The 26,610-nt window shown below is 41.8% G+C and overlaps 1 protein-coding gene across 9 annotated transcripts in view; it reads left to right on the forward strand.

The window, feature by feature from the left end:
- LOC139757219 (ATP-dependent RNA helicase DHX30-like) overlaps positions 1-23,258 on the forward strand; it is a 203,034-nt gene extending 179,776 nt beyond the window's left edge. For all 9 annotated transcript variants that reach the window (XR_011714551.1, XM_071677402.1, XM_071677435.1 and 6 more), the window contains 2 exons: positions 12,414-12,677; positions 19,422-23,258. Coding sequence is in view for 8 of the 9 variants with exons in the window: in XM_071677402.1 (XP_071533503.1) it covers positions 12,414-12,677; positions 19,422-19,620 (463 nt within the window). In the remaining variant the exon portion in view is untranslated. The remainder of the gene's footprint in view (positions 1-12,413; positions 12,678-19,421) is intronic.
- The last annotated feature ends 3,352 nt before the right edge of the window (positions 23,259-26,610 follow it).

Genomic DNA, 26,610 nt, shown 5'->3' on the forward strand with positions numbered 1-26,610 from the left:
TTCCATGGCCACCCCTTTGAGGGAGTTCCAGTTGAAAGAGGCATCAGAGATATAGATAGATAGATAGAGAGTGTTAATCATGCCATTAGTTGGCCAGCATATGTCATTTATTGTGTGATTACAGACCTTTTGCAGTTTTGGACCTTCCTTAGGAAGATAAAGATTTTCACCCTCACTCTGTGACGAAGTGTCAGGTGGACTATTATTATTGGTATTATCCCTGGTTTGGATGGTATTGCAGTGGAATTTATTAAAAAAGGGGGTGACTGTATTGTTGACTGGTTGGTAAGGTTATTTAATGTATGTATGACTCATGGTGAGGTGCCTGAGGATTGGTGGAATGCGTGCATAGTGCCATTGTACAAAGGCAAAGGGGATAAGAGTGAGTGCTCAAATTACAGAGGTATAAGTTTGTTGAGTATTCCTGGTAAATTATATGGGAGGGTATTGATTGAGAGGGTGAAAGCATGTACAGAGCATCAGATTGGGGAAGAGCAGTGTGGTTTCAGAAGTGGTAGAGGATGTGTGGATCAGGTGTTTGCTTTGAAGAATGTATGTGAGAAATACTTAGAAAAGCAAATGGATTTGTATGTAGCATTTATGGATCTGGAGAAGGCATATGATAGAATTGATAGAGATGCTCTGTGAAAGGTATTAAGAATATATGGTGTGGGAGGCAAGTCGTTAGAAGCAGTGAAAAGTTTTTATCGAGGATGTAAGGCATGTGTACGTGTAGGAAGAGAGGAAAGTGATTGGTTCTCAGTGAATGTAGGTTTGCGGCAGGGGTGTGTGATTTCTCCGTGGTTGTTTTATTTGTTTATGGATGGGGTTGTTAAGGAGGTGAATGCAAGAGTTTTGGAAAGAGGGGCAAGTATGAAGTCTGTTGTGGATGAGAGAGCTTGGGAAGTGAGTCAGTTGTTGTTCGCTGATGATACAGCGCTGGTGGCTGATTCATGTGAGAAACTGCAGAAGCTGGTGACTGAGTTTGGTAAAGTGTGTGAAAGAAGAAAGTTAAGAGTAAATGTGAATAAGAGCAAGGTTATTAGGTACAGTAGGGTTGAGGGTCAAGTCAATTGGGAGGTAAGTTTGAATGGAGAAAAACTGGAGGAAGTAAAGTGTTTTAGATATCTGGGAGTGGATCTGGCAGTGGATGGAACCATGGAAGCGGAAGTGAATCATAGGGTGGGGGAGGGGGCGAAAATCCTGGGAGCCTTGAAGAATGTGTGGAAGTCGAGAACATTATCTCGGAAAGCAAAAATGGGTATGTTTGAAGGAATAGTGGTTCCAACAATGTTGTATGGTTGCGAGGCGTGGGCTATGGATAGAGTTGTGCGCAGGAGGGTGGATGTGCTGGAAATGAGATGTTTGAGGACAATGTGTGGTGTGAGGTGGTTTGATGGAGTAAGTAACGTAAGGGTAAGAGAGATGTGTGGAAATAAAAAGAGCGTGGTTGAGAGAGCAGAATAGGGTGTTTTGAAATGGTTTGGGCACATGGAGAGAATGAGTGAGGAAAGATTGACCAAGAGGATATATGTGTCGGAGGTTGAGGGAACGAGGAGAAGTGGGAGACCAAATTGGAGGTGGAAAGATGGAGTGAAAAGATTTTGTGTGATCGGGGCCTGAGCATGCAGGAGGGTGAAAGGAGGGCAAGGAATAGAGCGAAATGGATCGATGTGGTATACCGGGGTTGACGTGCTGTCAGTGGATTGAATCAGGGCATGTGAAGTGTGTGGGGTAAACCATGGAAAGTTGTGTGGGGCCTGGATGTGGAAAGGGAGCTGTGGTTTCGGGCATTATTGTGTGGCAGGTAGAGACTGAGTGTGAACGAATGTGGCCTTTGTTGTCCTTTCCTAGTGCTACCTCGCACACATGAGGGGGGAGGGGGAAGGTATTCCATGTGTGGCGAGGTGGCGATGGGAGTGAATGGGGGCAGACAGTGTGAATTGTGTGCATGGGTATATATGTATGTGTCTGTGTATGTATATATATGTGTACATTGAGATGTATAGGTATGTATATTTGCGTGTGTGGACGTGTGTGTGTATACATTGTGTATGGGGGTGGGTTGGGCCATTTCTTTCGTCTGTTTCCTTGCGCTACCTCGCAAACGTGGGAGACAGCGACAAAGCAAATTAAAGATAAAAAAAAAAAATTATCCCTGGGGATAGGGGAGAAAGATTATTTCCCATGTATTCCCTGCTCATCGTAAAAAGTGACTAAAAGGGTAGTTAGCGGGGGGGTCTTCTTCTCCCATTTTCAGTTTTCCAAAAGATGAAACAGAGAAGGGGGCCAACTGATGATATTCCCTCTAAGGCTCAGTCCTCTGTTCTTAACGCTACCTTGCTAATGCAGGAAATAGTGGAGAAAGAATACTTCCCGCACATTCCCCGTGTGTCATAGAAGGCAACTAAAGGGGATGGGAGCAAGGGGGCTAGAAACCCTTCCCTCATTGTAATTTAACTTTCTAAAAGGGGAAACAAGGAGTCATATAGGGAGTGCTCATCCTCCTCGAAGGCTCAGATAGGGGTGTCTCAATGCATGTGGATGTAACCAAGATGAGAAAAAAAGAGAGATAGGTAGTTTATTTGAGGAAAGGAACCTGGATGTTTTGGCTCTTAATGAAACGAAGCTCAAGTATAAAGGGAAAGAGTGGTTTGGGAATGTCGTGGGAGTAACGTCAGGGGTTGGTGAGAGGACAAGAGCAAAGGAAGGAGTAGCACTACTCCTGAAACAGGAGTTCTAGGAGTATGTAAGAAAGTGAACTCTAGATTGATATGGGTAAAACTGAAAGTGGACGGAGAGAGATGGGTGATTATTGGTGCATATGCACCTGGTCATGAGAAGAAAGATCATGAGAGGTAAGTGTTTTGGGAGCAGCTGAGTGAGTGTGTTAGCAGTTTTGATGCACAAGACCGGGTTATAGTGATGGGTGATTTGAATGCAAAGGTGAGTAATGTGGCAGTTGAAGGTATAATGGGTGTACATGGGGTGTTCAGTGTTGTAAATGGAAATGGTGAAGAGCTTGTAGATTTGTGTGCTGAAAAAGGATTGGTGATTGGGAATACCTGGTTTAAAAAGAGATATACATGGTTTAAAAAGAGAAATATACATAAGTTTACATATGTAAGTAGGAGAGATGGCCAAAGAAAGTGTTACTGGATTACGTGTTAATTGATAGGCACATGAAAGAGAGACTTTTGGATGTTAATGTGCTGAGAGGGGCAACTGGAGGGATGTCTGATCATTATCTTGTGGAGGCAAAGGTGAAGATTTGTCTAGGTTTTCAGAAAATAAGAGAGAATGTTGGGGTGAAAAGAGTGGTGAGAGTAAGAGAGATTGTGTGAGGAAGTACCAGAAGAGATTGAGTGCAGAATGGAACAAGGTGAGAGCAAATGATGTAAGGGGAGTGGGGGAGGAATGGGAAGTATTTAGGGAAGCAGTGATGGCTTGCACAAAAGATGCCTCTGGCATGAGAAAAGTGGGAGGTGGGCAGATTAGAAAGGGTAGTGGGTGGTGGGATGAAGAAGTAAGATTGTTAGTGTAAGAAGTGTAAGAGAGAGGCATTTGGACAATTTTTGTAGGGAAGTAGTGCAATTGACTGGGAGATGTACAAAAGAAAGAGGCAGGAGGTCAAGAGAAAGGTGCAAGGGGTGTAAAAGAGGGCAAATGAGAGTTGGGGTGAGATAGTATCACTAAATTTTATAGAGGATAAAAAGCTGTTTTGGAAGGAAGTAAATAGAGCGTATAAGACAAGGGAACCAATAGGAACATTGGTGAAGGGGGCTAATGGGGATGTAATAACTAGTGGTGAAGTGAGAAGGAGATCGAGTGAGTATTTTGAAGGTTTGTTAAATGTGTATGATGATACAGTGGCAGATATAGGGTGTTTTGGTCAAGGTGGTGTGTGAAGTCAGAGGGTCAGGGAGAATGGTTTGGTAAACAGAGAAGAGATAGTGAAAGCTTTGCGTAAGATGAAAGCCGGCAAGGCGGCATGTTTGGATGGTATTGCCTTGGAATTTATTAAAAAAGGGGGTGACTGTGTTGTTGACTGGTTGGTGAGGATGTTCAGTGTATGAATGGTTCATCGTGAAATGCCTAAGGATTGGCAGAATGCATGCATAGTGCCATTGTATAAAGGCAAAGGGGATAAAGGTGAGTGTTCCAGTTACAGAGGTATAAGTTTGTTGAGTATTCCTGGGAAATAATATGGGAGGGTATTGATTGAGAGGGTAAAGGCACATACAGAGCATCAGACTGGGGAAGAACAGTGTGGTTTCAGAAGTGGTAGAGGATGTGTGGATCAGGTGTTTGCTTTGAAGAATGTATGTGAGAAATACTTAGAAAAACAGATGGATTTGTATGTAGCATTTATGGATCTGGAGAAGGCTTATGATAGGGTTGATAGAGATGCTTTGTGAAAGGTATTAAGAGTTTATGGTAAGTTGCTAGGAGCAGCAAAAATGGTGAAGAGCTTGTCGATTTGTGTGCTAAAAAAGGACTGGTGATTGGGAATACCTGGTTTAAAAAGAGAGATATACATAAGTATACATATGTAAGTAGGAGAGATGGCCAGAGAGCGTTATTGGATTATGTGTTAATTGATAGGGGCGCGAAAGAGAGACTTTTGGATGTTAATGTGCTGAGAGGTGCAACTGGAGGGATGTCTGATCATTATCTTGTGGAGGCGAAGGTGAAGATTTGTAGAGGTTTTCAGAAAAGAAGAGAGAATGTTGGGGTGAAGAGAGTGGTGAGAGTAAGTGAGCTTGGGAAGGAGACTTGTGTGAGGAAGTACCAGGAGAGACAAAATGGAAAAAGGTGAGAACAAAGGAGGTAAGGGGAGTGGGGAAGGAATGGGATGTATTTAGGGAAGCAGTGATGGCTTGTGCAAAAGATGCTTGTGGCATGAGAAGCGTGGGAGGTGGGCAGATTAGAAAGGGTAGTGAGGGGTGGGATGAAGAAGTAAGATTATTAGTGAAAGAGAAGAGAGAGGCATTTGGATGATTTTTGTAGGGAAATAATGCACATGACTGGGAGATGTATAAAAGAAAGAGGCAGGAGGTCAAGAGAAAGGTGCAAGAGGTGAAAAAGAGGGCGAATGAGAGTTGGGATGAGAGAGTATCATTAAATTTTAGGGAGAATAAAAAGATGTTTTGGAAGGAGGTAAATAAAGTGCGTAAGACAAGGGAACAAATGGGAACTTCAATGAAGGGGGCTAATGGGGAGGTGATAACGAGTAGTGGTGATGTGAGAAGGAGATGGAGTGAGTATTTTGAAGGTTTGTTGAATGTGTTTGATGATAGAGTGGCAGATATAGGGTGTTTTGGTCGAGGTGGTGTACAAGGTGAGAGGGTTAGGGAGGATGATTTGGTAAACAGAGAAGAGGTAGTAAAAGCTTTGCGGAAGATGAAAGCCGGCAAGGCAGCGGTTTTGGATGGCATTGCCGTGGAATCTATTAAAAAAGGGGTGACTGTATTGTTGACTGGTTGGTAAGGTTATTTAATGTATGTATGATTCATGGTGAGGTGCCTGAGGATTGGCGGAATGCTTCCATAGTGCCATTGTACAAAGGCAAAGGGGAAAAAGGTGAGTGCTCAAATTACAGAGGTATAAGTTTATTGAGTATTCCTGAGAAATCATATGGGAGGGTATTGATTGAGAGGGTGAAGGCATGTACAGAGCATCAGATTGGGGAAGAGCAGTGTGGTTTCAGAAGTGGTAGAGGATGTGTGGATCAGGTGTTTGCTTTGGAGAATGTATGTGAGAAATACTTAGAAAAGCAAATGGATATGTATGTAGCATTTATGGATCTGGAGAAGGCATATGATAGAGTTGATAGAGATGCTCTGTTGAAGGTATTAAGAATATATGGTGTGGGAGGCAAGTTGTTAGAAGCAGTAAAAAGTTTTTATTGAGGATGGAAGTCATGTGTACATGTAGGAAGAGAGGAAAGTGATTGGTTCTCAGTGAATGTAGGTTTGCGGCAGGGGTGTGTGATGTCTCCATGGTTGTTTAATTTGTTTGTGGATGTGTTTGTTAAGGAGGTGAATGCAAGGGTTTTGGAAAGAGGGGCAAGTATGCAGTGTGTTGTGGATGAGAGAGCTTGGGAAATGAGTCAGTTGTTGTTTGCTGATGATACAGCGCTGGTGGCTGATTCATGTGAAAAACTGCAGAAGCTGGTGACTGAGTTTGGTAAAGTGTGTGAAAGAAGAAAGTTGAGAGTAAATGTGAATAAGAGCAAGGTTATTAGGTACAGTAGGGTTGAGGGTCAAGTCAATTGGAAGGTAAGTTTGAATGGAGAAAAATTGGAGGAAGTGAAGTGTTTTAGATATCTGGGAGTGGAATTGGCAACGGATGGAACCATGGAAGTGGAAGTGCATCATAGAGTGGGGGAGGGGACGAAAATTCTGGGAGCCTTGAAGAATGTGTGGAAGTCGAGAACATTATCTCGGAAAGCAAAAATGGGTATGTTTGAAGGAATAGTGGTTCCAACAATGTTGTATGGTTGCGAGGCGTGGGCTATGGATAGAGTTGTGCACAGGAGGGTGGATGTGCTTGAATGAGATGTTTGAGTACAGTGTGTGGTGTGAGGTGGTTTGATCGATTAAGTAATAATAGGGTAAGAGAAATGTGTGGTAATAAAAAGAGTGTGGTTGAGAGAGCAGAAGAGGGTGTTTTGAAATGGTTTGGTCACATGGAGAGAATGAGTGAGGAAAGATTGACCAAGAGGATATATGTGTCAGAGGTAGAGGGAACGAGGAGAAGTGGGAGACCAAATTGGAGGTGGAAAGATGGACTGAAAAAGATTTTGAGTGATTGGGGCGTTTGCGAGGTAGCGCAAGGAAACAGACGAAAGAAATGGCCCAACCCACCCCCATACACATGTATATACATACGTCCACACACGCAAATATACATACCTACACAGCTTTCCATGGTTTACCCCAGACGCTTCACATGCCCTGATTCAATCCACTGACAGCACGTCAACCCCGGTATACCACATCGATCCAATTCACTCTATTCCTTGCCCTCCTTTCACCCTCCTGCATGTTCAGGCCCCGATCACACAAAATCTTTTTCACTCCATCTTTCCACCTCCAATTTGGTCTCCCACTTCTCCTCGTTCCCTCCACCTCCGACACATATATCCTCTTGGTCAATCTTTCCTCACTCATTCTCTCCATGTGCCCAAACCATTTCAAAACTCCCTCTTCTGCTCTCTCAAACACGCGCTTTTTATTTCCACACATCTCTCTTACCCTTACATTACTTACTCGATCAAACCACTTCACACCACACATTGTCCTCAAACATCTCATTTCCAGCACATCCATCCTCCTCCGCACAACTCTATCCATAGCCCACGCCTCGCAACCATACAACATTGTTGGAACCACTATTCCTTCAAACATACCCATTTTTGCTTTCCGAGATAATGTTCTCGACTTCCACACATTCTTCAAGGCTCCCAGGATTTTCGCCGCCTCCCCCACCCTATGATCCACTTCCATTTCCATGGTTCCATCCGCTGCCAGATCCACTCCCAGATATCTAAAACACTTTACTTCCTCCAGTTTTTCTCCATTCAAACTTACCTCCCAATTGACTTGACCCTCAACCCTACTGTACCTAATAACCTTGCTCTTATTCGCATTTACTCTTAACTTTCTTCTTTCACACACTTTACCAAACTCAGTCACCAGCTTCTGCAGTTTCTCACATGAATCAGCCACCAGCGCTGTATCATCAGCAAACAACAACTGACTCACTTCCCAAGCTCTCTCATCCACAACAGACTTCATGCTTGCTCCTCTTTCCAAAACTCTTGCATTCACCTCCCTAACAACCCTATCCATAAACAAATTAAACAACCATGGAGACATCACACACCCCTGCCGCAAACCTACATTCACTGAGAACCAATCACTTTCCTCTCTTCCTACACGTACACATGCTTTACATCCTCGATAAAAACTTTTCACTGCTTCTAACAACTTGCCTCCCACACCATATATTCTTAAAACCTTCCACAGAGCATCTCTATCAACTCTATCATATGCCTTCTCCAGATCCATAAATGCTACATACAAATCCATTTGCTTTTCTAAGTATTTCTCACATACATTCTTCAAAGCAAACACCTGATCCACACATCCTCTACCACTTCTGAAACCACACTGCTCTTCCCCAATCTGATGCTCTGTACATGCCTTCACCCTCTCAATCAATACCCTCCCATATAATTTACCAGGAATACTCAACAAACTTATACCTTTGTAATTTGAGCACTCACCTTTTTCCCCTTTGCCTTTGTACAATGGCACTATGCACGCATTCCGCCAATCCTCAGGCACCTCACCATGAGTCATACATACATTAAATAACCTTACCAACCAGTCAATAATACAGTCACCCCCTTTTTTAATAAATTCCACTGCAATACCATCCAGACCTGCTGCCTTGCTGGCTTTCATCTTCTGCAAAGCTTTTACTACCTCTTCTCTGTTTACCAAATCATTTCCCCTAACCCTCTCACTTTGCACACCACCTCAACCAAAACACCCTATATCTGCTACTCTATCATCAAACACATTCAACAAACCTTCAAAATACTCACTCCATCTCCTTCTCACATCACCACTACTTGTTATCACCTCCCCATTAGCCCCCTTCATTGAAGTTCCCATTTGTTCCCTTGTCTTACGCACTTTATTTACCTCCTTCCAAAACATCTCTTTATTCTCCCTAAAATTTAATGATACTCTCTCACACCAACTCTCATTTGCCCTCTTCTTCACCTCTTGCACCTTTCTCTTGACCTCCTGTCTCTTTCTTTTATACATCTCCCACTCAATTGCATTTTTTCCCTGCAAAAATCGTCCAAATGCCTCTCTCTTCTCTTTCACTAATAATCTTACTTCTTCATCCCACCACTCAGTACCCTTTCTAATCAACCCACCTCCCACTCTTCTCATGCCACAAGCATCTTTTGCGCAATCCATCACTGATTCCCTAAATATATCCCATATATGTGGGAGGCAAGTTGTTAGAAGCAGTGAAAAGTTTTTATCGAGGATGTAAGGCATGTGTACGTGTAGGAAGAGAGGAAAGTGATTGGTTCTCAGTGAATGTAGGTTTGCAGCAGGGATTTATGATGTCTCCATGGTTGTTTGATTTGTTTATGGATGGGGTTGTTAGGGAGGTAAATGCAAGAGTTTTGGAAAGAGGGGCAAGTATGAAGTCTGTTGGGGATGAGAGAGCTTGGGAAGTGAGTCAGTTGTTGTTCGCTGATGATACAGCGCTGGTGGCTGATTCATGTGAGAAACTGCAGAAGCTGGTGACTGAGTTTGGTAAAGTGTGTGAAAGAAGAAAGTTAAGAGTAAATGTGAATAAGAGCAAGGTTATTAGGTACAGTAGGGTTGAGGGTCAAGTCAATTGGGAGGTAAGTTTGAATGGAGAAAAACTGGAGGAAGTAAAGTGTTTTAGATATCTGGGAGTGGATCTGGCAGCGGATGGAACCATGGAAGCGGAAGTGGATCATAGGGTGGGGAAGGGGGCGAAAATCCTTGGAGCCTTGAAGAATGTGTGGAAGTCGAGAACATTATCTTGGAAAGCAAAAATGGGTATGTTTGAAGGAATAGTGGTTCCAACAATGTTGTATGGTTGCGAGGCGTGGGCTATGGATAGAGTTGTGCGCAGGAGGATGGATGTGCTGGAAATGAGATGTTTGAGGACAGTGTGTGGTGTGAGGTGGTTTGATGGAGTAAGTAACGTAAGGGTAAGAGAGATGTGTGGAAATAAAAAGAGCGTGGTTGAGAGAGCAGAAGAGGGTGTTTTGAAATGGTTTGGGCACATGGAGAGAATGAGTGAGGAAAGATTGACCAAGAGGATATATGTGTCGGAGGTGGAGGGAACAAGGAGAAGTGGGAGACCAAATTGGAGGTGGAAAGATGGAGTGAAAAAGATTTTGTGTGATCGGGGCCTGAACATGCAGGAGGGTGAAAGGAGGGCAAGGAATAGAGTGAATTGGATCGATGTGGTATACCTGGGTTGACGTGCTGTCAGTGGGTTGAATTAGGGCATGTGAAGCGTCTGGGGTAAACCATGGAAAGCTGTGTAGGTATGTATATTTGCGTGTGTGGACGTATGTATATACATGTGTATGGGGGTGGGTTGGGCCATTTCCTTCGTCTGTTTCCTTGCGCTACCTTGCTGACGCGGGAGACAGTGACAAAGGAAAATAGTAAAGCATGTTTATGAGTAGGAAGAGAGGAAAGTGATTAGTTCTCGGTAAATGTTGGTTTGCGGCAGGGGTGTGTAATGTCTCCATGGTTGTTTGATTTGTTTATGGATGGGGTTGTTAGGGTATTGAATGCAAGAGTTTTGGAGAGAAGGGCAAGTATACAGTCTGTTATGGATGAGAGGGCTTGGGAAGTGAATCAGTTGTTTGCTGATGATACAGCACTGGTGGCTGATTCAGGTGAGAAACCGCAGAAGTTGGTGACTGAGCTTGGTAAAGTGGGTGAAAGAAGAAAGCTGAGAGTAAATGTGAATAAGAGCAAGGTTATTAGGCTCAGCAGGGTTGAGGGACAAGTTAATCGAGAGGTAAGTTTGAATGCAGAAAAACTGGAGGAAGTGAATTGTTTTAGATATCTGGGAGTGGATTCAGCAGTGGATGGAACCATGGAAGTGGAAGTGAGTCACAGGGTGGGGGAGGGGGCAAAGATTCTGGGAGCACTGAAGAATGTGTGGTAGGCGAGAATGTTATCTAGGAGAGCAAAAATGGGTATGTTTGAAGGAGTAGGGGTTCCAACAATGTTATATGGTTGTGAGGCATGGGCTATAGATAGGGTTGTGCAGAGGAGGGTGGATGAGATGTTTGAGTCAATCTGTGGTGTGTGGTGGTTTGATCAAGTAAGTAGTGAAAGGGTAAGAGAGATGTGTGGTAATAAAAAGAGTGTGGTTGAGAGAGCAGAAGAGGGTGTTTTGAAATGGTTTGGTCACATGGAGAGAATGAGTCAGGAACTATTGGCATAAAGGATGTATGTCAGAGGTGGAGGGAATGAGGAGAAGTGGGAGACCAAATTGGAGGTGGAAGGATGGAGTGAAAAGGATTTAGAGCGATTGGGGCCTGAACTTACAGGAGGGTGAAAGGCGTGCAAGGAATAGAGTGAATTGGAACGATGTGGTATACCGGGTCGACGTGCTGTCAATGGATTGAACCAGGGCATGTGAAGCATGTGGGGGTAAACAATGGAAAGTTTTGTGGAGCCTGGATGTAGAAAGGGAGCTGTGGTTTGTCAATCTTTCCTTACTCATTCTCTCCATGTGACCAAACCATTTTAACACACCCTCTTCTGCTCTCTCAACTACACTTTATCCTTGCATGCCTCCCATCCTCCTGTATGTTCAGGCACTAATCGCTCAAAACCTTTTTCACTCCATTTCAACATACCCTCTTCTGCTCTCTCAACCACACTATTTCCACAAATCTCTATTACCCTTTCTTTACTTATTCGATCAAACCACCTCACACCACATATTGTCCTCAAACACTTCAAATCCAACACATCCACCCTCCTCCATTCAACCCTTTCTACAGCCCATGCCTCACAACAATATAATGTTTTTAGAGCTACTATTCCTTCAAGCATACCCATTTTTGCTGTCCGGGACATTGTTCTTTCCTTCCACACATTTTTCATTGCTCCCAGAACCTTTGCCCCCTTTCTCCACTCTGTGACTCGCTTCCAGTTCCATGATTCCATTCACTGCTAAGTCCACTCCCAGATATCTGAAAACACTTCACTATGTACTTATGTAAATAAATACAGTATGGATTATGCAGCAGATAGCAGCAGGCAACTGTTGATGTATACAGTGTCACAACTTGGGCTTTTAGATTACAAAATTTAGGCGTGATAAAGAAAATACGTGGGCTTTGATGGCAGTAAGAGCTTGTGTGTTGTGCCTTTAGCTTCGTTAAATCAGATGGGTATATCTGATTTCACATTCTCAATAGCAAGTGCATGAACCCCATGGCTTCAGAAAAACTTATCCTTCCACAACAATAATCAGTAACACGTGTGCTGGTTTTATGGTAATTACTAATGAACTAAACACTGTTAAGCAATGCTGGTACACACTATATTTTTAGCATTCTTATTTTGTTTAATCTTTGATATCTTTAATGTATATGCATGAAGGTTAGACACAGTAACATAAAGTTGTATTTTCTATGTGCATAATGTCTCTTATTATGGGTGAGGAGCTGCTTTTTTTTTTTTTTCCAAAAATCTTTCACTACACTAATTTATGTACATAATGTTAACGCAAACTGAAAATACTGGGATCATAATCAATAGTGCTAACATTAGTCGCACTCTGAGACAATAATCCAACATCATTTGCAGGAAAGGGATGCATATAGACACTGGAAGTGAATGTGTGCTTCACCCAATTCCCAAGGATTCTCCAAATCTTGCACGCCATTTACTATCTGTCCATCTGAGCAGAGATGAGGTGTCAAGGAGAATTGTGGCAAGAGACCTGTCACTGCTACAACCTCTTACTGTTATACTGTTTGCTGGTGATTCACTGATGACTGAGAGCATCAAGGATGACTTATTAATTACCATTGATAGAAAAGGACAGCTCTCATTCAAAGTTGATGAAAGGTACTGTATATTTTAAGTTAAAAAATCAATTTACATTAATATGCCTAAATCATCTTATACAGCAGGATCTCACTCGTCTCCCATATATCTTGATTATGATATCTCTTCATACTTGCTCCATATCCACATGTATACATTTCATCACATTGTGTTTTCTTGATATCTTGGGTGTTGCCCTAGCACTTCTTTCCTTTTCTCTTTGTCTAAATTGTCTCAGGATGCCTTTATGCTCTATGACAGCTCTCCTTTACTTATTCTGGAAAATATTTCATTCCACATCTTTATCTATCACTGTGTAGATATGCCTGCATTACCCTTCGATTTTTTTTTTCTTTTCCTCTACCAATTATATCTCCCACATATGTGATGTGTCATCAGCAATAGATGAAGAAGAATGTCCCTATTGTGCACATTCACTCTCTAGTTGCAGTGCTTATGCAGTAAAACCAGAGTAAGTAATAACTGTTAGTGATGAAGAGAGTAGGAGATGGAGTAAGTATTTTAAAGGATTGTTAAATATGGTAGGTTTAGGGTGCTTTGCCCAGGATGAAATGTGAAGTGAGAGAATCATGGCGAGTGATTTGATGAAGAGAGAAGTGGTGAAAGCCTTGTGCAAGATGAAATGTGGTATGGTGGCTGTGATGGATGGTATTGCAGTTGAATTTATTAAGAAAAGGGATGACTTTGTTGTTGATTGGTTGGTAAGGATATTCATTGTATGTATGGATCATGGTTAGGTGCCTAAAGATTGACAGAATTCATGTATAGTGCCACTGTATAAAGGCGAGGGTATAAAGGTTAGTGTTCAAACTACAGAGGCATAAAGTTTGTTGAGTATTCCTGGAAAATTGTATGGGAGGGTATTGATCAAGAGGGTGAAGGCATGCACAGGGCATCAGAGGAGGAGCAGTGTGGTTTCAGATGTGATAGAGGGTGTGTGAATCAGGTGTTTGCCTTATAGAATGTGTGTGAGAAATATTTAGAAAAACAGAAGCATCTGTGTGTGGCATTCATTGATCTGGAAAAGACATTCGATAGTGTTGATAGAGATGCTTTGTGAAAGGTATTAAGAATATATGGTGTGGGGGTGTGTGTTGCTAGACAAGATTTGATAGAGATGCTCTGTGGAAGGTATTAAGAGTATATGGTGTGGGGGTGTGTGTTGCTAGACAAGATTTGATAGAGATGCTCTGTGGAAGGTATTAAGAGTATATGGTGTGGGGGTGTGTGTTGCTAGACAAGATTTGATAGAGATGCTCTGTGGAAGGTATTAAGAGTATATGGTGTGGGGGTGTGTGTTGCTAGACAAGATTTGATAGAGATGCTCTGTGGAAGGTATTAAGAGTATATGGTGTGGGGGTGTGTGTTGCTAGACAAGATTTGATAGAGATGCTCTGTGGAAGGTATTAAGAGTATATGGTGTGGGGGTGTGTGTTGCTAGACAAGATTTGATAGAGATGCTCTGTGGAAGGTATTAAGAGTATATGGTGTGGGGGTGTGTGTTGCTAGACAAGATTTGATAGAGATGCTCTGTGGAAGGTATTAAGAGTATATGGTGTGGGGGTGTGTGTTGCTAGACAAGATTTGATAGAGATGCTCTGTGGAAGGTATTAAGAGTATATGGTGTGGGGGTGTGTGTTGCTAGACAAGATTTGATAGAGATGCTCTGTGGAAGGTATTAAGAGTATATGGTGTGGGGGTGTGTGTTGCTAGACAAGATTTGATAGAGATGCTCTGTGGAAGGTATTAAGAGTATATGGTGTGGGGGTGTGTGTTGCTAGACAAGATTTGATAGAGATGCTCTGTGGAAGGTATTAAGAGTATATGGTGTGGGGGTGTGTGTTGCTAGACAAGATTTGATAGAGATGCTCTGTGGAAGGTATTAAGAGTATATGGTGTGGGGGTGTGTGTTGCTAGACAAGATTTGATAGAGATGCTCTGTGGAAGGTATTAAGAGTATATGGTGTGGGGGTGTGTGTTGCTAGACAAGATTTGATAGAGATGCTCTGTGGAAGGTATTAAGAGTATATGGTGTGGGGGTGTGTGTTGCTAGACAAGATTTGATAGAGATGCTCTGTGGAAGGTATTAAGAGTATATGGTGTGGGGGTGTGTGTTGCTAGACAAGATTTGATAGAGATGCTCTGTGGAAGGTATTAAGAGTATATGGTGTGGGGGTGTGTGTTGCTAGACAAGATTTGATAGAGATGCTCTGTGGAAGGTATTAAGAGTATATGGTGTGGGGGTGTGTGTTGCTAGACAAGATTTGATAGAGATGCTCTGTGGAAGGTATTAAGAGTATATGGTGTGGGGGTGTGTGTTGCTAGACAAGATTTGATAGAGATGCTCTGTGGAAGGTATTAAGAGTATATGGTGTGGGGGTGTGTGTTGCTAGACAAGATTTGATAGAGATGCTCTGTGGAAGGTATTAAGAGTATATGGTGTGGGGGTGTGTGTTGCTAGACAAGATTTGATAGAGATGCTCTGTGGAAGGTATTAAGAGTATATGGTGTGGGGGTGTGTGTTGCTAGACAAGATTTGATAGAGATGCTCTGTGGAAGGTATTAAGAGTATATGGTGTGGGGGTGTGTGTTGCTAGACAAGATTTGATAGAGATGCTCTGTGGAAGGTATTAAGAGTATATGGTGTGGGGGTGTGTGTTGCTAGACAAGATTTGATAGAGATGCTCTGTGGAAGGTATTAAGAGTATATGGTGTGGGGGTGTGTGTTGCTAGACAAGATTTGATAGAGATGCTCTGTGGAAGGTATTAAGAGTATATGGTGTGGGGGTGTGTGTTGCTAGACAAGATTTGATAGAGATGCTCTGTGGAAGGTATTAAGAGTATATGGTGTGGGGGTGTGTGTTGCTAGACAAGATTTGATAGAGATGCTCTGTGGAAGGTATTAAGAGTATATGGTGTGGGGGTGTGTGTTGCTAGACAAGATTTGATAGAGATGCTCTGTGGAAGGTATTAAGAGTATATGGTGTGGGGGTGTGTGTTGCTAGACAAGATTTGATAGAGATGCTCTGTGGAAGGTATTAAGAGTATATGGTGTGGGGGTGTGTGTTGCTAGACAAGATTTGATAGAGATGCTCTGTGGAAGGTATTAAGAGTATATGGTGTGGGGGTGTGTGTTGCTAGACAAGATTTGATAGAGATGCTCTGTGGAAGGTATTAAGAGTATATGGTGTGGGGGTGTGTGTTGCTAGACAAGATTTGATAGAGATGCTCTGTGGAAGGTATTAAGAGTATATGGTGTGGGGGTGTGTGTTGCTAGACAAGATTTGATAGAGATGCTCTGTGGAAGGTATTAAGAGTATATGGTGTGGGGGTGTGTGTTGCTAGACAAGATTTGATAGAGATGCTCTGTGGAAGGTATTAAGAGTATATGGTGTGGGGGTGTGTGTTGCTAGACAAGATTTGATAGAGATGCTCTGTGGAAGGTATTAAGAGTATATGGTGTGGGGGTGTGTGTTGCTAGACAAGATTTGATAGAGATGCTCTGTGGAAGGTATTAAGAGTATATGGTGTGGGGGTGTGTGTTGCTAGACAAGATTTGATAGAGATGCTCTGTGGAAGGTATTAAGAGTATATGGTGTGGGGGTGTGTGTTGCTAGACAAGATTTGATAGAGATGCTCTGTGGAAGGTATTAAGAGTATATGGTGTGGGGGTGTGTGTTGCTAGACAAGATTTGATAGAGATGCTCTGTGGAAGGTATTAAGAGTATATGGTGTGGGGGTGTGTGTTGCTAGACAAGATTTGATAGAGATGCTCTGTGGAAGGTATTAAGAGTATATGGTGTGGGGGTGTGTGTTGCTAGACAAGATTTGATAGAGATGCTCTGTGGAAGGTATTAAGAGTATATGGTGTGGGGGTGTGTGTTGCTAGACAAGATTTGATAGAGATGCTCTGTGGAAGGTATTAAGAGTATATGGTGTGGGGGTGTGTGTTGCTAGACAAGATTTGATAGAGATGCTCTGTGGAAGGTATTAAGAGTATATGGTGTGGGGGTGTGTGTTGCTAGACAAGATTTGATAGAGATGCTCTGTGGAAGGTATTAAGAGTATATGGTGTGGGGGTGTGTGTTGCTAGACAAGATTTGATAGAGATGCTCTGTGGAAGGTATTAAGAGTATATGGTGTGGGGGTGTGTGTTGCTAGACAAGATTTGATAGAGATGCTCTGTGGAAGGTATTAAGAGTATATGGTGTGGGGGTGTGTGTTGCTAGACAAGATTTGATAGAGATGCTCTGTGGAAGGTATTAAGAGTATATGGTGTGGGGGTGTGTGTTGCTAGACAAGATTTGATAGAGATGCTCTGTGGAAGGTATTAAGAGTATATGGTGTGGGGGTGTGTGTTGCTAGACAAGATTTGATAGAGATGCTCTGTGGAAGGTATTAAGAGTATATGGTGTGGGGGTGTGTGTTGCTAGACAAGATTTGATAGAGATGCTCTGTGGAAGGTATTAAGAGTATATGGTGTGGGGGTGTGTGTTGCTAGACAAGATTTGATAGAGATGCTCTGTGGAAGGTATTAAGAGTATATGGTGTGGGGGTGTGTGTTGCTAGACAAGATTTGATAGAGATGCTCTGTGGAAGGTATTAAGATATTGGGTGTGGGAGGTAAGTTGTTAGAAGCAGTGAAAAGTTTTTATCAAGGATGTAAGGCATGTTTACGTATAGGGCCTTAGATAACACCTCTTTCTCATATATTTCCAGGACTGGCAGATTCTACGCAATTGCGGAAATGCAGTGGACCAAATGGTGAATTATGTGGTGGAAACCCGAGGTCTTCATGTGTCTTCTCCACCTGTTGATTTATTCTTTGATGGACTGGTTGGGTATATAAATCATCTAATAGAAAGCTATGAGTCTTCTTGCAAGAGAAACACCATCAAGGATGATTCTGATTTATGAAGTTCAATATATTTTGCAACAATGCTTCTTTTTTAAAAAGGGTGATTTAAATGAATGTTTTATGAATAGTGTTTCTTGTGTAATTATACAGGAAAGTATATATTATATGTAAATAATGTCAGAGAGTGATTTTAACCAAAGCAGAAGCCTTTATCAGATAAAATAAGAACAGTTCATATATTAATTTTTCCATATATGCCAGGCATGTAAAAGGTTACATGGCTCTCTATTTATTTTTTCATTATTGTTACTATTACACACATCAGCAATGTAGTGCCAGGTCCCAAATGAAGAATGGCCTGTCCACTCATATTCACACATATTGTACATAAATGCCTATACACAGCGACAAAGCAAAAAAAAAAAAAAAATTATTATTATTATACTTTGTCGCTGTTTCCCGAGGCGAGTAGCACAAGGAAAATGGACGAAAAGGAATGGCCCAACCCACCCACATACAGATTGTATATACATTCACGCCCACACGTTACGTACACTATATATACCTATACATTTTCAACGTATACATAGTATACATACATATACATACACAGACATATACATAGATACACAAGTACATATTCATACTTACTGCCACACATGAAATGGCACACCCCTCCCCCCTGTGCACACATGAGGTCTAGTGTTAGGAAAGGATAAAAAGGGTTCACATTCGTTCCTTCAGTCTAGCTGTCATGTGTAATGCACCAAAACCCCAGCTCCCTTTCCACATCCAGGCCCCAGTCGCTTCACATGCCCTGGTTCAATCCATTGACAGCACGACCACCCCAGTATACCACATCGTTCCAATTCACTATATTCCTGGCACGCTTTTAACCCTCCTGTATGTTCAGGCCCTGATCGCTCAAAATCTTTTTCACTCCATCCTTCCACCTCTCAATTTGGTCTCCCATCTCCTCTTTCCCTCCAACTCTGAACATTATTCCACTTTGCCAGTCTTTTCCTCACTCATTCTCTCCATGTGACCAAACCATTTCCAAACACCCTCTTCTGCTCTCTCATCCACACTTTTTATTACCACACATCTCTTACCCTTTCATTACTTAATCAAACCACCCCACACCCACATATTGTCCTCAAACATCTCATTTCCAACACATTCACCCTCCTTAGCACAACACTATAGCCCACACCTTGCAACCATATAACATTGTTGGAGCACTATTCCTTCAAACATACCCATTTTTGCTCTCCAAGATAACGTTCTTGCCTTCCACACATTCTTCATCGCTTCCTTAGAACCTTTGCCCCCTCCTCCACCCTGTGACTCACTTCCGCTTCCAAGGTTCCATCCGCTGCTAAATCCACTCCCAGATATCTAAAACACTTCTTCCTCCAGTTTTCCTCCATTCAAACTTACCTCCCAATTGACTTGTTCCCCCACCCTACTAAACCCAATAACCTTGCTCATATCCACATTTAGTCTCAGCTTTCTTCTTTCACACAGTTTACAAAAACCTCAGTCTCCAGCTTCTGTAGTTTTTCTCACCTGAATCAGCCACCATGTACAGGGCATCAGATTGGGGAAGAGCAGTGTGGTTTCAGAAGTGTAGATGTTGTTTGTATCGATGTTTGCTTTGAAGAATGTATGTGAGAAATACCTAGAAAAACAAATGGATTTGTATGTAGCATTTATGGATCTGGAGAAGGCATATGATAGAGTTGATAGAGATGCTCTGTGGAAGGTATTAAGGATATGTGGTGTGGGAGGTAAGTTGTTAGAAGCAGTGAAAAGTTTTTATCAAGGATGTAAGGCATGTTTACGTATAGGGCCTTAGATAACACCTCTTTCTCATATATTTCCAGGACTGGCAGATTCTTACTCAAATTGCGAAATGCAGTGGACCAAATGGTGAATTATGTGGTGGAAACCCGAGGTCTTCATGTGTCTTCTCCACCTGTTGATTTATTCTTTGATGAACTGGTGTGGTATATAAATCATCTAATAGAAAGCTATGAGTCTTCTTGCAAGAGAAACACCATCAAGGATGATTCTGATTTATGATGTCATATATTTTGCAACAATGCTTCCTTTTTTAAAAAGGGTGATTTAAATGAATGTTTTATGAATAGTGTTTCTTGTGTAATTATACAGGAAATATATATATATGTACATAATGTCAGAGAGTGATTTTAACCAAAGCAGAAGCCTTTATCAGAAAAATAAGAACAGTTCATATATTAAATTTATCCATATATGCAGGCATGTAAAAAGGTACACTGGCTCTCTATATATTTTTTTCATTATTGTTACTATTACACACATCAGCAATGTAGTGCCAGGACACAAATGAAGAATGGCCTGTCCACTCATATTCACACATATATGTACATAAATGCCTATACACAGCGACAAAGCAAAAAAAAAAAAAATTATTATTATTATACTTTGTCGCTGTTTCCCACGATAGCGATGTAGCACAAGGAAATGGACGAAAGAATGGCCCAACCCACCCACATACAGATGTATATACATACACGCCCACACACGAACATATATATACCTATACATTTCAACGTATACATAGTATACATACATATACATACACAGACATATACATATATACACAAGTACATATTCATACATACCTGCCACACATGAAATGGCACACCCCTCCCCCCTGTGCACACATGAGGTAGTGTTAGGAAAAGATAACAAAGGTCACATTCGTTCACACTCAGTCTAGCTGTCATGTGTAATGCACCAAAACCCCAGCTCCCTTTCCACATCCAGGCCCCAGTCGCTTCACATGCCCTGGTTCAATCCATTGACAGCACGACCACCCCAGTATACCACATCGTTCCAATTCACTCTATTCCTTGCACGCTTTTCACCCTCCTGTATGTTCAGGCCCTGATCGCTCAAAATCTTTTTCACTCCATCCTTCCACCTCCAATTTGGTCTCCCACTTCTCCTCGTTCCCTCCACCTCTGACACATATATCCACTTTGCCAGTCTTTCCTCACTCATTCTCTCCATGTGACCAAACCATTTCAAAACACCCTCTTCTGCTCTCTCATCCACACTTTTTATTACCACACATCTCTTACCCTTTCATTACTTAATCAAACCACCCCACACCACATATTGTCCTCAAACATCTCATTTCCAACACATTCACCCTCCTTAGCACAACACTATAGCCCACACCTTGCAACCATATAACATTGTTGGAGCCACTATTCCTTCAAACATACCCATTTTTGCTCTCCAAGATAACGTTCTTGCCTTCCACACATTCTTCATTGCTCCTAGAACCTTTGCCCCCTCCTCCACCCTGTGACTCACTTCCGCTTCCAAGGTTCCATCCGCTGCTAAATCCACTCCCAGATATCTAAAACACTTCTTCCTCCAGTTTTCCTCCATTCAAACTTACCTCCCAATTGACTTGTTCCCCCACCCTACTAAACCCAATAACCTTGCTCATATCCACATTTAGTCTCAGCTTTCTTCTTTCACACAGTTTACCAAACTCAGTCTCCAGCTTCTGTAGTTTTTCTCACCTGAATCAGCCACCATGTACAGGGCATCAGATTGGGGAAGAGCAGTGTGGTTTCAGAAGTGGTAGATGATGTTTGTATCAGATGTTTGCTTTGAAGAATGTATGTGAGAAATACCTAGAAAAACAAATGGATTTGTATGTAGCATTTATGGATCTGGAGAAGGCATATGATAGATTTGATAGAGATGCTCTGTGGAAGGTATTAAGAGTATATGGTGTGGGGGTGTGTGTTGCTAGACAAGATTTGATAGAGATGCTCTGTGGAAGGTATTAAGAGTATATGGTGTGGGGGGTATGTTGCTAGAAGCAGTAAAAAGTTTTTATCAAGGATGTAAGGCATGTGTATAAGTAGGAAGGGAGGAAAGTGGTTGGTTCCCAGTGAATGTTGGTTTGTGGCAGGGGTGCGTGATGCCTCCATGGTTGTTTAATTTGTTTTTGGATGGGGTTGCTAGGGAGGTGAATGCAAGAGTTTTGGAGAGGGGGAAGTATGCAGTGTCTTGTGGATGAGAGAGCTTGGGAAGTGAGTCAGTCATTGTTCGCTGATGATACAGTGCTGGTAGCTGATTTGGGTGAGAAACTGCAGAAACTGGTGACTGAGTTTGGTAAAGTGTGTAAAAGAAGAAAGCTGAGAGTAAATGTGATTAAGAGCAACGTTATTAGGCACAGTAGGGTTGAGGGACAAGTCAATTGGGAGGTACGTTTGAATGGAGAAAAACTGGAGGAAGTGAAGTGTTTTAGATATCTGGGAGTGGATTTGGTAGCGGATGGAACCATGGAAGCGGAAGTGAGTCATAGGGTGGGGGAGGGGGTGAAAGTTCTGGGAGCGTTGAAAAATGTGTGGAAGGCAAGAATGTTATCTCGGAAAGCAAAAATGGGTATGTTTGAAGGAATTGTGGCTCCAACAATGTTATGTGGTTGCGAGGCGTGGACTATAGATAGAGTTGTGCAGAGGAGGGTGAATGTGCTGGAAATGAGATGTTTGAGGACAATATTTGGTGTGAGGTGGTTTGATCAAGTAAGTAATGAAAGGGTAAGAGAGATGTGTGGTAATAAAAAGAGTGTGGTTGAGAGAGCAGAAGAAGGTGTTTTGAAATGGTTTGGTCACATGGAGAGAATGAGTGAGGAAAAATTGACAAAGAGTATATATGTGTCAGAGGTGGAGGGAACGAGGAGAAGTGGGAGACCAAATTGGAGGTGGAAAGATGAAGTGAAAAAAATTTTGAGTGATCAGGGCCTGAACATGCAGGAGGGTGAAACGCATGCAAGGAATAGAGTAAACTAGAATGATGTGGTATACCGGGGTTGATGTGCTGTCAATGGATTGAACCAGGGCATGTGAAGCATCTGGGGTAAACCATGGAAAGTTTTGTGGGGCCTGGATGTGGAAAGGGAGCTGTGGTTTCGGTGCATTACACATGACAGCTAGAGACTGAGTGTGAATGAATGTGGCCTTTGTTGTCTTTTCCTAGTGCTACTTCACGCACATGTGGGGGGACGGGGGTTTTCATTTCATGTGTGACGGGAATGAATAAGGGCAGACAGTATGAATTATGTACATGTGTATATATGTATATGTCTGTGTGTATATATATGTATACGTTGAGATGTATAGGTATGTATATGTGCATGTGTGGACGTGTATGTATATACATATGTATGTGGGTGGGTTGGGCCATTATTTCGTCTGTTTTCTTGTGCTACCTCGCTAACACGGGAGACAAGGACAAAGTATAATAATAATATAATAATAGATTATATTATATTGTTATACTTGATCGCTGTTTCCCGTGTCAGTAAGTAGCACCAGGAAACAGACAAAAAGAATGGCCCATCCACTCTCATACACAAATATTTACATAAATGCCCTTACATCCACATATACATATATACACATACACAGACATATACATATATATAAACATGTACATATTCATAGTGTGTATCTACATATATTACAAACAGCGAATATTTAGAATGTGCATTAGATGTAAAAAAACACTGTTGAGGTTTTGATATGTTCAGACCAAAATCTAAGCCCCATGTGTACGAAATACATGAAATTCCAAAATCTAGAAATTGATCCTGGTTCTGAGGATCATGAATTTTTTATATTTGACCTGTATTAAATATGGCCGAGGAACTAGGCTCTTTTCCTGACCCACCAATACCTAAGGAACAAAGTTCTATGGGTGACCCTCCAGAATCCGAGGAACATATCCTTGACCTGACCTCACATGTAGATTACTGCTTTATTTAGAGAAACCAGTCCCAGACACCATGGGGTGCTAAGAATCTCCGGGTTTCTGCAGGACTCTACTGCTAATGAGAATGAGGGCTCTGATAGTATTAGTATCGACCCCTCCCACAACCTTTCCCTCTCTATTGGATCTTTTATTTCTGATCACTTTACCAACATTCATGGTCTCTCTAGTTTCCTCTCCTCTGATGAACACCATCTGTCTATTGCCTCTCCTATTATCTTACTTCTCTCTGAGACACAGTTGTCTAATGATGTCCTCACTAGCCCCTTTTCCATATCCAACTATAATCTCCACTCATGATTTCAGTTCATAGGTGGTTTTTGTGTTTTTTCCAACATCAACACTCAAAAACCTGAAGTCCCCAAACTTTGATGTAATGTGGCTCAAGGTATGTCTCCCAACTACCACAATTTTCCTCTGTTTCACCTGTTGCTATCCTAATTCTACAAAATTATATATCTTTCTTCAACCTTCTAACTTCCTTCCATGAGAATGTGGCATATAACCCACAAACTGAGATCCTCATCTTCATGGATTTAAACACTCACCACAGGGAATGGATGAATTCATCCCATACGGATGGTGTGTAAGGGCACTGAAGCCCTTAGTCTCAATTCTCAATTATTTTAATCAAATTATCTCCCACCCTACCCGTATTCCTGACCACTGTGACTACTCTCCTAATATTCTGAATCTGTTTTTCAACTCTATTCCATCTTGCTGTTATTACACAATCTTGCCCTAATTTGTTCGTCTGATCATATTCTTATAAATGTATCTATTTTAATGGAACCTCCCTCTCCAGCAGCTGTTACTAAGCGTAAGTACTGGCACCTCAACAAAGCTGACTGGAATAACTTAGACAACTTTTGTGACTTTCCTTGGATAAATTACTGTCCTTTATGGGTGATGATTCTGTCTCTGCTAGTCGCATAGCAGAGGTTATTTTTGCAGGAATGGAAGCATTTATCCCCTCTTCCTCCAAGACGACTTCTTCTTCCAATCCATGGTTCAACCATTCGTGTTCTGAGGCCATTCAAGTAAGGGATCAGGCATATCAGGCTTGGAAATTTTTCCTTCCTCTGACTCCTGTTCAGCTTTTATCACTTCCCGTTATTATTGCAAGCATGTTATCCACCAGGCAAAGCACTCCTTTATTCAAAGGAAGCGTGATAACCTTTCATCTTCATCCGCTGATAGGTCTTTCTGGTTTTTAGCTATGATCATCTTTAACAACTTCTGTTGCTCTACCTTTCTTTCACTCTTCTGTTCTGATGTTACTATTGCTGTACTCCCATAGACAAATCAACACTCTTTGGTTCAAGTTTCTCCTCTTAACTCCACTTTGGATGACTGTAACATTCCTTCACACCATGATGGCCCTCTTACTAATCTTATGCCCCTCCCTGTAATATCTTTTCGGACTGTTCAAAAAGCGCTTCTCTCCCTGAACACAAGCAAGGATTATGTTCCTGAAAACATCCGTCGTGTACTGAAAGAGTGTGTTTCTGAACTGGCACCTGTGCTTCCTCGTCTGTTCTGTTTCTGTTTAAAAACCAAAATGTTTCCTTCATATTGGAAACATGCATTGATACTGTACATCCCATCCCAAAGAACGGTGACCATTTTGACTATAGTCCTATTGCTCTGACATCCACCATTTCCAAAATCTTTGAATCCCTCCTCAATTCCCATATCCTTAGACACCTTGAAACTCAGTCTTCTCTCTGATCACCAGTATGGTTTCCGTAAGGTGAGATCCACTGGTAATATTCTTTCCTATCATGCTAATATCTGATCATCATCCCGGAAAGATTTTAGAGAGTCATGTGTAATTGTCCTTGATATATCCAAAGCTTTTGACTGGGTGTGGCACAGGTATATCTCTTAATCTCCCCTCTTTTGGCTTTCCTCACTCACTTTCTTCCTTTGTATTTAGCTTCCTTTCTGGCTGAGCTTTGTGGTTGTTGATGGATCAGCCTCCCCACTTTTTCCATCAACAGTAGTTTCCCTCAAGGTTCTGTCTGTCCCCTACATTTTTTTCTCTTTTTTCATCAATTTCCTGTCTTCCACAAATAACCAAATGCACTCGTATGCTGATGACTCACGGCTGCATTCATCTATATCCTTCAGTTCTGCTCCTTCTCCTCTTACTTGATCTGCATCTCGTCCTGACAGATCTTCCTCTCTAAACTAAGACTTGGAGAGGATATCTCGGGATAAACAAAATCAAGTTTAATGCCTCCAAGACCCAGTTTCTACCCATCTATCTATTGAAGACTCCTCACAACTCTCGTCTCTCCTTTGATGGATCTGTAATTCCACTTCTTGATTCAAAGAACATACTTTGTATTACTGGAACATCCACTCTTTCTTGGAAACCCCACATTATGGAAATAGCTAAGTGTACCTCTAAGAAACTAGGTGTACCGTTTAGATGTTGAAACATCTTTTCTTATGAACAGTTGCTCTGTTTATATGAAAGATTGATTCATCCTTGTATGTGGTACTATTATCACATCTGGGTTGGTTCTAGTGCTGCAACCTTACGTGACAGAGTAGAGTGAGAAGCAGTCTGACTTATAAGTTCTCCCAGACTAACTTCAAAACTTGACCCTCTTTCCCTGTGCCACAATGTTGGTTCACTTTCCCTCTTCTTTAAGTACTATTATGGTTTTTGCTCCCGAAAGCTGGTTGCCTGTGTGCGCACACCATTACCTAGACTACACAATGCTCAACAAGCTGCTGCGTCACATGACTACTGTGTAGTCATTGCCAACTCAAGGGTGGGCCGTTTTAATGACTGTTTCTTTCCCTACGCCTTGAAGCTTTGGAACTCTACCTTCTCATAACTAAGAACTGGCACACTTTAAAAGAAAAATTTTTTGCCTCCTCCTAAATCATAAGTACTTTCCCTTGTCTCTTCTTTTTCCTTTCCATAATCTTCTTATATTTCAATTAAGACCCAGCCTTGATGTGGACTTTTCTCGGTGACTGGAGCCTCCAACATAGAAAGAATAAAAGAAAAATATATAATTTCGTCTTTGAGAGGTAACACTCTTAATAATGATTTTTTTCTGGTTCACTTAAACACGTTTTTGGCAAATTTTAGTGCTCCAACTTTGTATTCCTCACCCAGCTTTTTGTTGATGTGGTGTGTTACTAATGGTTAGTTTCTGAGAGTAACTACTACATAAATGATGCTAAGCATTTCTAGAGCAAACTCATCGT

The sequence above is a fragment of the Panulirus ornatus genome, chromosome 2, assembly GCF_036320965.1.
Source record: "Panulirus ornatus isolate Po-2019 chromosome 2, ASM3632096v1, whole genome shotgun sequence".
Lineage (NCBI taxonomy): Eukaryota > Metazoa > Arthropoda > Malacostraca > Decapoda > Palinuridae > Panulirus > Panulirus ornatus.